The sequence below is a fragment of the Barbus barbus genome (assembly GCF_936440315.1).
Source record: "Barbus barbus genome assembly, chromosome: 47".
Classification (NCBI taxonomy): domain Eukaryota; kingdom Metazoa; phylum Chordata; class Actinopteri; order Cypriniformes; family Cyprinidae; genus Barbus; species Barbus barbus.
Window position 1 is genome coordinate 24,782,141 of NC_136725.1, and position 14,562 is coordinate 24,796,702.

General features: G+C 39.5%; 1 protein-coding gene across 1 annotated transcript in view; it reads left to right on the forward strand.

Moving 5' to 3' along the window:
- Positions 1-13,622: 13,622 nt before the first annotated feature.
- The window catches only part of LOC306866204 (beta/gamma crystallin domain-containing protein 3), a 32,603-nt gene continuing 31,663 nt past the window's right edge, over positions 13,623-14,562 (forward strand). The window contains exons 1-2 of the mRNA XM_079411296.1: positions 13,623-13,821; positions 14,318-14,405. Coding sequence (XP_079267422.1) covers positions 13,718-13,821; positions 14,318-14,405 — 192 coding nt within the window. The 5' untranslated portion in view covers positions 13,623-13,717. The remainder of the gene's footprint in view (positions 13,822-14,317; positions 14,406-14,562) is intronic.

The following is a 14,562-nucleotide window of genomic DNA, read 5'->3' on the forward strand; positions in this document are numbered from 1 at the left end:
AGTAAAGGTTCGATGGCAAGGGAATACAACATACCAGACATGGCACATCCCTGCCTAACTGCCCTCTCAACTTTAAACGGAGCACACAAACAACACAAGAACACTCTCAATGTTACAATACACAGCCTTAATCATAGATATAAAAGAATGGCTAAAATCAAAAGCCTCTAAAGTGTTCCATGAATCAAATGCTCAACTCTGTCGAAGGCTTTCTCTTGATCGAGAGGAATTAGACCAGAGTTCATTCCCAGGAGTTTAAAAGCATCCAAAACATCTCTAATTAAAGCAATATTATCAAAAATTGACCTGTTGGGAATACAATAAGACTGATCTGAATGCATCAATTTGCTTAAAACTTTACTAAGTCTTGTAGCCAAACTTTTAGATAAAATTTTATATTCTGAACATAAGAGTGAAACAGGGCGCCAATTTCCGATACACTGAAGATCCCCTTAGGTAACAGTGTAATGACTGCTCTTCTACAGCTCCGTGGCAATATTCCTCTTTTTAGACTGTCATTAAGAACTGCCAGCAGATCTTCTCCTATGACATAGAGCCTTGTAAAACTCAACAGGTAGCCCGTCAATTCCTGGAGATCCTGCAGCATAAAGCTCATCAAAATCATTTTACTTTGACCTTTTTTCATTTCTAAATTAACAATTTTTTTTGAGGGAGTGTCCATTTGTGTCACAGTTTGAAACCGTGAACGGACTAAAGCTCCCTGTGCTTTAACTCCCAACAGGTCTACCAGAATTGCTTTTTTTTTCTTTAAACCATCAAAGTGTTTTCTATTTTAGTGCAAAACACTAATTTCCGTTTCTAAAATCTTCATTGTTTGGGCTATGTCTCGAGTAACATTCACAGTGTACTTTTGACAAAAATCCTTAATAAGAACTTTTCCGCAGTCCCACCATTGCAGTAAAGAAGCATAAAAACGTTTTTGCTGCGTAAAAGTTTCCCCAAAAAAATTAAAATTATCCATAAAATTTTTATAATTTAACAATGAAGTATTAAAGATCCAGTATGCACTCTTATACTTCACACACTTCATTGAAACACTGCACAGAACTAAACTGTGATCAGAAAACCCCACTGGAATAATTTTACAAAATTTAAAAAGATTACGTTGATGTTGAACACTATAAATTCTATCAAGTCGTGCCAAGGAGATCAGTACTATGTTCAGTACTATGGGCCCAAGTGTACTGTCTAACAGCTTGATTCATATTTCTCCATATATCACATAAATCATGAGGTTCAATTAGTTGTATGAGTGTTCTCTGAGAAGCAGCGTGCGGTTCTATATGATTCCTATCTCACTTATCATTAGCAGTACAATTAAAATCTCCTCCTAAAAATAACATATCTTCTGGATTTAAATCTTTCAAAACAGCATCCACCTTATCAAAGAAAATAACTCTTTCTAATCCCTTTGTAGGTGCATATAAACTCAGAAGCACCATAGTGATTTTCTCAAATTTCACTTTGACCTTTAAAAAACGACCACTTATTACCTCCTCAACTTCACAAGACAGAGGTCAAAAATGCTTTGAAAACAAAACAGCAGCACCTCCACTTATAGAGGATTTGTGACTCAGGACAATCTGTCCGTCCCATTCTCTTCTCCAGTCGGTCTCATTTTTAAAATCACTGTGTGTTTCTTGTAAAAACAGAATATCTGTTTGCGTTTGTCTAATAAACTCAAATAACATCATTCTTTTAAGACCATCTCTGGCACCATTTAAGTTTAAAGATCCGATTTTTAAAATTTGTCATTTTTGTTTTAGAGACCAGAACAAAAAAAATGAGAAGAGCTGCCAAAGACACAATTTTTGGCAGAATTCTATAAGTTGACAGCCTCATCATCTTTAAAAAAAATTTTTTAAGTTTGTTCACAAGTTTTCTAAGACAGTAAATCTCCACATCTTGAAAGGTGCCCTCTTTCATTAGATACTTCACATCATTGATGAATTGTTTACAATCAGGGGAAAAAAATTCAACTTGCACTCCAACTTCAATCCCTTTGTTTCTTGCAGAAATGTACTAATGTCATCAGCTTTATACAAACAATCCAAGTTTTCACTTTGAGAACTTATAGACAAATTTGAACCCTGAGACACATTTGAATCAGAGGAATCTCTATCACTGTCTGAACCCACATTCTCATTATCACCCTCATCTTTCTTTACTTGTTTAAAAGCTTTTCTACAGCTTTTTTTCTTTCTTTTAACTGGGATCTTGAAAACAGATTTAGCTTCCTTTTCAAAATCAACATCGTCTTCCACATCAATTTCATCAGCCTCTATTACACAAACGTTTTCAAAATGTTCAGCCTGCTCATCAGACATCGAGGGAGTATCACTTTTACTAGACTCGGTAACAATCTTAAGTGTATCAGGGTTATTCCCAACAGCCACAATCAAATTGGCATTTCAACCACTGACACTTATCTTTGTGCCATCTACATTCCTCCAGCAGAATCCCCTTACCATGATGAGGAATATCTGAACAACATCCACACAGAGATCAGCCGTTTCCAGGCCCAGGGAAACGTGCTGCTGTGTGGAGACTTTAACGCAAGAACTGGATCTGAACCTGATAACATAGATCCAAAGATCTGTCTTTGGCCAAAACCCCCTGAGTCTCACAAAAAACCTCCCATCAAGAAACAATCTTGACCAAACCGTAAATAAAAACGGTAGAGAATTAGTGCAGCTCTGCCGAGCCTCAGGCCTGTACATACTTAATGGCAGGATCAGAGGGGACTCTTTAGCGAGGTTTACGTGTCCAAAATGGCGCCGCTTTGTTCGGACACCGTCCAGGTCGCTCCGCTAAGATTGTGTTTTTATCTACTTTTTTACTTAGTTTTACTTTCTCTTTTTACACATCTCACGTCGGCACTGATCACCTCTAACAAAGAAACACTTTTGGACACTTTTGGACACTTTGGACATTGGAAACCGCTACACGGCTACACCGCTACACGCTACGTGGGTGGTGATGGCGCAGTGGATAAGACACATGCCTTTGGTGTGAGAGACCCGGGTTCGAATCCACTGTGAGACACCAATGTGTCCCTGAGCAAGACACTTAACCCCTAGTTGCTCCAGAGGCGTGCGACCTCTGACATATATAGCAATTGTAAGTCGCTTTGGATAAAAGCGTCAGCTAAATGAATAAATGTAAATGTACACTAACCTGTTTCAGGACACTTTATCCAGGAATCCTTCATGGCCTCTGGAGATTCTTCGGAACGCAGAGATGAACAATAACCCCCTGAGGCGAAGGATCAAGAAACACCGCAGGAAACGCGCTGGGATTCGAGATTCGAGACTCCGGAAAAGGACTCACAGTCCTCCCCTTCCGAGCATTCTGCTCGCAAATGTCCAATCCTTGGAGAATAAGATGGACGATCTTAGAGCCAGGATTAGTTTCCAACGGGACATAAGGGACTGTAACATCCTTTGTTTGTCAGAAACATGGCTTTCGTCCTCGGTCCCGGACACTGCTGTAATGCCAAGTGATAACTTCTCTGTTTTTCGGCCGGTAAATCCAGGGGTGGAGGAGTGTGTTTCATGATTAACAAGAAATGGTGTGATCCCAGAAATATCTCCATTCTGTCGCGTTCCTGCTCGCCTCATCTGGAACATCTTTCCATTACTTGCCGCCCATTTTATCTGCCCCGGGAGTTTTCATCGATCATAGTTACTGCTGTGTACATTCCGCCACAGGCAGACACCGGCTTGGCTTTGTCTAAACTTCACAATGTGCTCAGCGGCTACATTAACAAACATCCTGACGCTGCCTTTATTATCGCGGGAGACTTTAACAAAGCCAACCTCAGGCAGGTCATGCCGAACTTCCATCAACATGTATCCTGTCCAACTAGAGGACCAAACACACTGGATCATTGCTACACTCAGTTCAAGAATGCCTACAAAGCGCGCTCACTTCCGGCTTTTGGAAAATCGGACCATGCCGCCATTTTCCTCACACCGGGATACAAACAAAGGCTCGTTCAGGATCCTCCGGTGCAGAGAGTAGTGACGCGCTGGTCCTCCCACTCAGAGACTATGCTGCAGGCGGCTCTTGATGACGTTGACTGGGACATGTTCCGGGCGAGTTCTTCTGACGTCAGCGAGTTCACAGATGTAGCATTGAGCTTTGTAAACACGCTAACCGAGCAAGCTACAGAAACAATAACGATAAGGACATTCTCCAATCAGAAACCGTGGGTGGACAGTACAATCCATGCCGCGGTTAACACACGCACTGCCGCTTACAATGAGGCTCTTCTGACCGGGAATATGAGCGAGTACAAAGCATCGTGCTATGCTCTCCGTCGTGCAGTAAGAGCCGCTAAACACAGATACAGAGAGAGAATTGAGTCTCATTTCCAGCTCAATGATTCTCGACGGATGTGGCAGGGACTGAGGACCATCTGTGCCTTCGGAAACACATCCTCCGCGGAGGTGAGAGCAGATCCGTTGCTGGCCGACGAGTTAAACATCTTCTACGGCGCTTCGATGGCAACGGCGGCGGCGTGTCTCTGCCGTCCAGCGCGTCAGGAAGCAGCAGGCAGAGCAGCGATGATCCTGTAATCACCGTGTCGGAGGATGAGGTTCGGAGGGCGCTAAAGAAAGTGAACGTCAGGAAAACAGCCGGACCGGATGGGATAACCGGCCGTGTTCTGAGGTCCTGCGCTGATCAGCTCGCTGGTTTGTTCACATCTATCTTTAATGAGTCCCTTGCTACCTCCGTGGTTCCCACCTCATTCAAAAAATCCATCATTATCCCTGTGCCTAAGAACAATAAACCCTCTTGCCTGAATGACTATCGCCCAGTTGCCCTCACATCTATAGTCATGAAGGTTTTTGAGAGACTTGTAAAGAGCCACATCTGCTCCTCCATCCCTGATACTTTGGACCCTCTTCAGTTTGCCTATCGCCCAAATAGATCTACTGATGATGCCATCTCTCACGTCCTCCACTCTTCCCTCACACACTTGGACAGCAACATTGGGAATTATGTAAGGCTGCTATTCATTGACTATAGCTCAGCTTTCAACACTATAGTCCCCATCAAGCTGGCATCTAAACTCACAGACCTCGGCCTAAACTCCTCACTCTGTGACTGGATTCAAGACTTCCTCACCGGCAGACCTCAAGTGGTGAAAGTTGGCCAGTTCACCTCAAACTCCATCACCCTGAACGTAGGAGCCCCACAGGGCTGTGTCCTGAGTCCCCTGCTCTACTCTCTCAGAGCTGCAGCAGCTGCCGTCCGTGAGCGTTCACTGTCTGATCACAGTTTTCTCTGGCGGGGTAAGAAGGGTACAAGTCGTTATTGTCAGTGATGAATCTGGTACCGTGTGATTCTAAGAAATCTAATTGTTCTCCGGTTCTAGCTTTTAAATCACCCATAAGCAGTACATTTCCCTGGGCCTGGAAATGGCTGATTTCTTGTTCAATGTTTTGAAAGGTTTCCTCTTGGAAATACGGAGACTCGAGGGGGGGTATATATATGGCACAAAGGAAAACAGGCTGAGATGCTGATATTATTCCTTTTTGTATTTTCAGCCACAGGTGGTATTGATCTCTTTGAACTAATTCTATGGCCAGTTCAGATTTAATCCAGATGATCATCCCTCCCGAGTCTCTCCCCTGTGTGACTGATGTGAGTTTGACTGATGGTAATATTATCTCTCTGTATCCCGAGGGACAGCCAGTGAACACATCTCGCAAGTGATTTCATCACAAACTTTTAAAATAATCGGTGTGGTTTGTTTGCCATTTTGAGAAAAGAGAATGATACAAAAATACAATAGAGTAAAAGAAAATAATAAATGATAGAAGTAATGTTATGGTAGGAACCCTCTCTCTCTCTCTCTCTCTCTCTCATAACTTACTTATTAACTGCATTAGTCTGCTATCAACGGCTCAAGCCTCCGTTACGGTTTAAAATGATGTTTTGGAATTAGCAAGGGAGGCGTTGGAAGAGATGCGGAAGAAATAATCCTACTCACAATAATGATTTAAGTAGAAAAACCGGAGGAATGCCTTGAAATATATAATCTGATCAATGTGTTGAGGTGTGGCAACCGTAGTATAAGCGGAATAATTGACTTCGGTCCGTTGAACAATAATGCACACACTAAACCTAATAACTGGTTGGGCCACCCTTAGCAGCAATAACTGCAATCAAGCGTTTGTGATAACTTGCAATGAGTCTGTTACAGCGCTGTAGAGGAATTTTGACCCACTCATCTTGGCAGAATTGTTGTAATTCAGCCTCATTGGAGGGTTTGAGTATGAACCGCATTTTTAAGGTCATGCCACAGCATCTCAACAGGATTCAGGTCAGGACTTTGACTAGGCCACTCCAAGCACTTTTTCACACAGGGCCATGTGGGTTTGCATTTTGTTTTCCCTTCATAAAAAAAACCCCTTCATTTAAAAACTGCATGTTGTGTTTACTTGTGTTATCTTTGATTAATATTTAAATTAGTTTGATGATCTGAAACATTAAAGTGTGACAAACATGCAATAAAATAAAAAATCAGGAAGGGGGCCAACACTTTTTCACACCACTGTATATATTCACTTCATATGCTCAGTTAAATGCTCTCTAAAATGATAATGTCCCTCCCCCGAAGTCATACATACTACTTTTAAAAATTTATTCCTGTGATGCAAATCTAAATTTTCAGCATCATTACTCCAGTCTTCAGTGTCACATGATCCTTCAGAAATCATTTTAATATACTGATTTGCTGCTTAAGAAACATTTCTGATTATTATCAATGTTCAAAACAATTGTGCTGTTTAATGTTTATGTGGAAATTTTGATACATATTTTTCAGGATTCTTTGATGAATAGAAAGTTCAAAAGAACACAATTTATTTGAAATAGAAATCTTTTTTAACATAAATGTCTTTAATGTCACTTTTCCTCAATTTAATGTGTTCTTGCTGAATAAAATTTTAGGGTGTTTAGGGTGTGCATTATTTTTCTAATAATTCGTATAAAACGTGAATATATCTGACGAAATGTTAGTATATAGGCCTGGCTGTGGATGATATATAATATAAACAGGCCAGTTTGAATAAGTTCAGCTTTACATAATTTACTGCAAACCATAAACTCGCAACGGTATCGTTGGAATCTTGGAAATAAATTGGGTATCAAGAACTATTATAGAAGCACAGGCGCTGAGTTTGTGCATATCTGTTTGGAGTCCATAATACATCTTTGTGTTTTTGTTCTGAGGAAAATATGAAGAATATTTGAAATAATCCCTCATTGAGTTATCAACTATACAGTGTTGGGGAGTAACTAGTTAGATTTAACATAATTACGTAATTTAATTACAAAATAAATGTAACTAATCTGTTAGTTACTGAGAAAAAATGTGTAATTAAATTAGTTATTTATGAAAATGTTAATGCTTACAAAGGCGGTTTCATCTGAATATTTTCACACACAGACAGATTTGATTGATTTGTTTCCCAAATTGCATCGACTGCTCTAAAATATGAGACACCAATGTTTCAGGAGTTTAGGACACATGCTTATTCTATAACCGTTTTATTTATTTATTTTAAGATTAACTGTTTTTTCAAGGCTTTGTTAGATGCCAGGGTTTCCTATGCAAAGATCTGATTTCAAAAACAGTATCATAGCCATTAAACTATGATTTTAAATCTGTATTTAACCTCAGAATGATCTGAAAGTGAAAAGAGACACTAAAGTCTGATTTTGTGCTGTTTGTGCTTTAAATGAAATGATTATAATCTTAATTGAAGTGATGAAGGATTCTGAAAGTCTGGCAGTAATCAGTGTTGAGTTCTACTGTAATATTAACCCTGTCTGCTTTACATGCTTCAAAATAATTAACAGTTCAAAACATTTGCTAGAAATTTAAGTAATCAAAAAGTAATCATAACATTACGGTAACACTTTATTTGGTGTCCTTGTTACACATATTACATGTACTTACTATTATAATAACAATAAATTGTGCATAATTACATGCAAGTAACCCTAAACCAAAGCCTAATCCTAACTAATACATTTAGTTAATTAATAGTACTTAAAAATATAATTACACTGTTACAAGGACACCTTAAAATAAAGTGTAACCCATAACTGTAGTAAAGTAATTGAAAAAGTCACACTGCTTGTTACAATTTAAATACGGTAATTTGTAATCTGCAACCTGTTACATTTCCAAATTATAAACCTTCCCAAACACTGAATATATATGAGAATATTAATTATCAGAAACCAGTGCATTGAATATTATGCATTTGATCTAGAGATCCACAGTGAACCACAACAGCATCTATGTGTCTAAACTGGATAATTTATCATTGTTTTGGTAGAAAATACATTTCAAATGACATGAATTATTTTCTCACTCAAACACAAACACCATCAAACCTCTGTGAACCTACAGGCCAATGTACAAGTTCACATGCTCTTTACAAAACTGATCAACTTATTCAAAACTTAGCATAATACAAAACTGAATAAGAGAGTCTTTAGTGAAGTGAAAGTGAAGTGACATACTGCCAAGTATGGTGAGCTACATTTAGCTACATTTCTACATTAGTACCATATTGAAATATATTCCAAATCTTAAAAAAATTAAATACTATATTCAAACAATTATATGTAGCTTGAACAGCTGCACAGGTGTTAGTCTTTCGATTTCATTCCCATCTATACAAAAACATAAAGCTCAGAAATAATTTAGTGCTGTAATGTAGATATGGAGTGTGTAACATTCGCTGAATCTGAACAGTAGAGTGCCATTCTTGTTTGTGAAGAACTTTTCTGTAAGAAAACATTGTGTAATGCTGCAGTTATTAGTGTTTATGGATCATAAAGTGTGTTTGCTAGTGTTATGAAGAATGGTTGATTTGAGACCGTATAAAGTGTCTTGGTAGTTTTCCTGCGTTTTGAACGTGAAATGTGCCAATATGAAAGCTAGTTATGAAAAGTTTTAATAAGCGATTATGTATTTGCTCATGTGATTTGGAAGTCAGACTGGAACGCATTTGGTGCAGTTTGCACATTTTATGTCATCATTTGACACGGTGTGCTGAGTATTTTCTGCAGACAGCAGCGCGCCTTTATAAATGGCGTGAGTGTGCAGGCCTGCACGAGAGCACAATCACTACATTTATTTGTGTTGGAGGTTTGGCTGTGATACTGGGCTATCGGTTTCTCTCTGCCTGTCACTGCTGACGGATGAACTTCACCGAGTCTGGATGGAAAATGCAGGAGGAAACCAAAAACCAGCATGCCTCAATAGCATATAGAAATCCACACAAACCAGCCGTCCTGTTTCAGATCAGCATGAAGAAACTAGGAAGCGTTGGCTGTGAGGACTGTAAGGCAGAGAGGGTTGGAGAGAGGACTCGTATTAACCTCTGTTAGCAGGAGTCATGCTCATTATGGTCTCTCATGTCCAGGTGTTCAGCTCTTCTCCAGACTCATGGCACAAATCCAGCCTTTCCTGCACTGGAGGGTTTTCCTCTGTCCTGCAGGTCAAATACAACTTAAAATGACTTTTAGAGGAAAATCTGTGACAAAAGGGAAGGAGAGCTCTCAGATGTGGTGTTTTAATAATATGAGCTTGTTCGCATGCTGCATTTCTATTAAACAGCAGCCTTTATCATCGCTGACACGGTGAGCAGTAAATGAGGCTTTGCAGGCACAGCTTGAACTGATTGAACAGACAGAAGTGCTGTACATGAGTCTGTGTGCCTCACACAATATGAAGAGAGAAAATATACCAGGTGTCGGCCTCTGATGATTAATGAGAAGAGGAGTATATTTAATAGCTAAATTACCCTCCGCCCTGACTCAGCGTTTTGTTACGGTGCGTTTGAGAAGATGCAGATATCAGTTGGTCTGTAAAATCATATCCAGATTCTCATGCTCTGAGTGTGTATCGAGTCTGTGACAGAACTTTATGGAGTAATTAGTGTTGTTGGACAACAACCATTATTATCAGTGTTTTTATTGAGTGAAAACATTTGTAATTCTTGATTTTATAGGGATTGCTCAAAATAAATGTTATGCATATATCACTGAAAAAGCAGTCTGTGGACAGGTGTTGTTGTGAGTTTAGACCAAATGAAGTGCTACAATATGGACTTGAGGGCCATTACCCTTCAAATACAAAAAAACCCTTCTGACATCTATGATCATAAAACCAGATGGAAATCTGCTTTCATTTCCTCATGTCTTCTGCCCAGACATAAAGGCCGACTAAAACACTCGGCTTTGAAATTACAAAGTGGTTTATTTGTGTCTGTTTAATATATTTGAGTGCAAAATATATTTTTGATCTTTCTTTTTTTTACATTTTAACTTTAAGGAGGGTAAATGTCTCTGGAGAAATTCTGAAAGAGACATTCATTCAAATATATATATATATATATATATATATATATATATATATATACATATATAAATGCTCTTCTACATTTGGCATTTGGCACTGTCACGTTGTCATGTGAAAAACTTGTGTGGTTGTAGTTTTTAATAAGGCCTGTGTGTGTGTGTGTGTGTGTGTGTGTGAGACTGTCATTCTGTACTGTTACATAAAAAGCAAATCACTTATAAACAAACTTTTATGTGTTTAAGCATATAAACAGGTCTTATATGGAGCAGCTATATGTGCATTTATGTTTTAGTCAGCCTTTTTGAAATGGACATTTACGAGGCAGTAAATTCACAAATGTTTAGTTTTGAACAATTGTGCCCTCTAGTGTTTATGAGTTAGAAACAATAATTGACTTCGGTTGTGAAACAGCAGTGAGTTGTGACTGATAATGACTGATGTGTTTGGCAGCCTGAGTGCTTAATCATCGGCCTATTAGACACACAATGGTCCATATAAACCAGCTAAACTGTTTAAACGGCTGCTGCTGTGCTGCTGGATGAAGCTGCTGTGTGTGAGCGGTTAGCGGCGTCTCTTGAGAGAGTTTTACTCTGTTCGCTGTCATTAGTCGAGTCATTTATTACAGGAGAAAATCAGCTCTGTAGAGGCCTGTCAGCTGCTGCACCTGCGCCACACGTGTGTGTGTGTGTGTGTACTTGTTTATGCTACATTTTTACTCTCCCCACAAGGAGAGTAAAATATGACATTTTTTGACATTGTGGGGACCGGCCTGCAGTGTGTGTGTGGATTCAGCTCAGTAACATATATTCCAGCATAAACCCATGCAGCTACTGTGAATCTTGTGAATATTCAGTCAAGCATGTGGAAAGCATTTCTTCTGCCGGCTGCTGGAGTGGCTGCTTAATGCAGTTTGACCCTGTGAAGCTCCACAATTAACCAGACTTAACCAGATGCGCTCCAATTGCTTCTCTGTCTTCATAAAGCCTGTGTATTCACAATAGTACGGACTCTGGCTCTGCAGACTGTTTTCATTAGGCAGCGCTGATCACACGAGCACAAATCAATCTTTCATTGTCAATGGAATAATGTACTAGAGCCGAGCGGCTGATGAAACCCAGACTGAAGCGTCGCCGCACTGCGCTGAGGAAAGAGAGATCTGCTCTGGAAAATGTAGCTCTGCATTTATAATATCACACAGTCTCTTTTATCCTGTGGCCGGGCCCCGGGGACTAATAACTCCTGCTCCGTTTGGTGGCCCCTGGACTGCTTTTTCTCTTCCTGATGGCAGACATATGGCTTCCGGCTTTGTGTCGTATAACACATGTGAAAGCCGAAATGATCATCCAGCTTTCCTTATAGAAGCTCACCTCCCGCAGTCGGTGTATCAGGACGCTCCTCTGTTTACCGATGTGAAGCTCTTTCTATCAGACTGTCTCTTCTCTGCTTCTCTGGGTTTCTCCTGATGAACTGAAGAATGGGCTTTTTGCTGGATTTGGTGTGGCATCGACTCACCTCCTGGAATTATACAGTGAAACTCAACAACTTCAGTCAAACGACTGCAGAAACTCATTTATTTGGCGTCCCGTGTGCTCATAACATCATGGAAAGGCCTCTGTCTGTTCTGGTCTCTGTGAGAAAGTGAAAAAACAGCTCTCTGTGAAATGTATTTTGTTGAAAATAAGCAGATAATTAAATGACACGAGATCTGTTTCCTCTGCTAGAACTCATTTTCAGCTATTTTAATAAATGTGGCTCCAATTATGTTCTGAGCTAACATGAGCTTTTCCATGAAAGAGCAACACGTATGTTTTATTTCAGAGAGCTGCCTGTTAAAAATGACTGCTGTTATTCTCATTGGATTGGTGTGTGTTCAGTCTCAAATCCGAGACACACAACTAATGACTGAAATGATTCAAAGCTCACGTTGATGATGTTTGTGTGTGATCATCTGAGCCAGACACTGTAAAACTGATGTGCTTTTGTGCATTTGCATTTATCAGAATATCTTGTGCACATGAAATACACATTCAGAGCTCTTTCACATCATTATGAATTATGAATCAAAGCTGTTTTCTGGGTTTCACTGTCATTCCTGTCATTTTCTTAATGTCGTCCCAAATCTGTGTGACGTTCTTTCTTCTGTGGAGCACAAAAGAAGGTATTTTGAGAAATGCCTTGTTGTCCATACAGTGAAGGTCAGTGGTCCTCAAAACTGTTCATAAACATGTTCAACAGAAGAAAGAAACTCATACAGGTTTGGAAGGACATCAGGGAGAGTAAATGATGACAGACTTTTCATTTTTTGGTGGACTTTCCCTTTAATGTTAAAATATTTTTTTCTTTTTAAACAAATTGATTGTGCAACCCTAATATGATATAACATCTAATTTCTCTCTCTTCACTGTTTTTACAGAAACACAAACGCCTTTCAGTCACTGAACGCTTGATGGCGCCACTGGAACAGACAATATTAAACAACTTCACATTAAACCTCCATCATCTGTGTTTATTAATGAATGCATGATCAGAGTTATTTTATTATTCATTTTATTATTCATTTTATGAGGAATGGTGTGTGTGTGTGTGTGTGATGTTGACATCTCTGCTGCCTCACTCCTAAAACATCATCAGGACTGACAATAAACTGCTTTAGTGGCATGAAAAAACACTATAGTAATTTATAGTAAACACTATAGTGTTTTTGAACCATCCTATAGTAAAGTACTTGAATTAATTTGTTGTGGCAATCCTATAGTTGCTATGGTAATATAACAACTATAGTAATAGAAACAAATTACTTTACCCAGTACTGTACTAAATTTTCTACAACTTAAGGGTATATTTTACAACAATACACTACAGTTTACCGCAATAAAAACTAAAGTATACTACAGTATTTATTTCAGTTTATCAGTTCACTATAGTTAATATTACAGTATGCTGTAGCATTCATTAACAAAGTGTTGTAAATACTATAATATATACAGTATAATTGACTTTACTATAGTATGGTTCAAAAACACTAGTATTTATTAGAGTGTTTTTCATGTGGGGTCGTCGCGACTAACCGAATCGAGTTTATTTCGCGTTAGTTGGCGTGTTTATTCGACACGACTGTATCTGTGGCCAGATATGGTTTAATCTGTCAGGAATATGCTGTGGTCTCTTGAGTTGATCATTGACTGAGACTCCTCCCAGACAAACTTCCTCAAACTCGGTCTGATCGCTTACAGCGCGCGTGAATGGAGAGCAGAACCAGATCGGAAGTTTTTTCTCAGATGTTTGTTACTTTGTTTCCTCGCGATGTCTGATCTGAAGAGGCAGATGTCGTGGCACGAGGACTTCGCCAGAAACCTTTCCAGATTATTTTCCAGAAATAAATCCGCGGACAGCGAGGCCAATGCAAGGTTTGTCATTCTCGGCTATTTTTAGCTCTTTAACGAGTGAAGTCGAAGCACGTTTCCAAACCTGAGTATGTTTGTGGCACTTTTGATCGTCATGTCGTGTCTGTGGCTGTGTCTGTGTTTGCTCTCTCTCTCTCTCTCTCTCTCTCTCTCTCTCTCTCTCTCTCTCTCTCTCTCTCTCTCTCTCTCTCTGTGCCAGCCTGTGCCAATGAAATCACCACAACACTGTGTTTGTTCTGCATTTCAAGAAGGCTATTTTTAATGTAGATGATTCAGTTCTGTGCATTTTTTCTCTTGTCCAAACGGCCTGAAACATTTAGAAGAAAAGAGTCATTAGACAATTGCTGGGTGTGTCAGTCTCTCTCTCTCTCTCGCCTCTGGAGAGAATCTGATATCTGGGAACAGTTGAAGCTGCAGGCAGGTATCTGGGCTTGTGGCTGAAGGTGAGAGTTCATTATCAAGGCTTTGCATATTCGTCTGATTTGTTTATTTCTCTCAGTGAGGTCAGAGAGGCTGATGGATCTGCAGTGACCTGCAGCGCTGATCCTGATCAAACACCTGAGCACCTGAGCACCGCAGCAGCACAGGTACAGACATCACACCGCATAATATCTGCCTTAATATTCATTCCTGTTACATTTTTGTGTGTTGTATTTTGCAAAAAGTGTTTTATGAAATTTATGAAAACTGAGTCAAAGGCTGAGAATTAGTGTATTAGTGCAGATTTGGTGTGTGCTTCTGCAG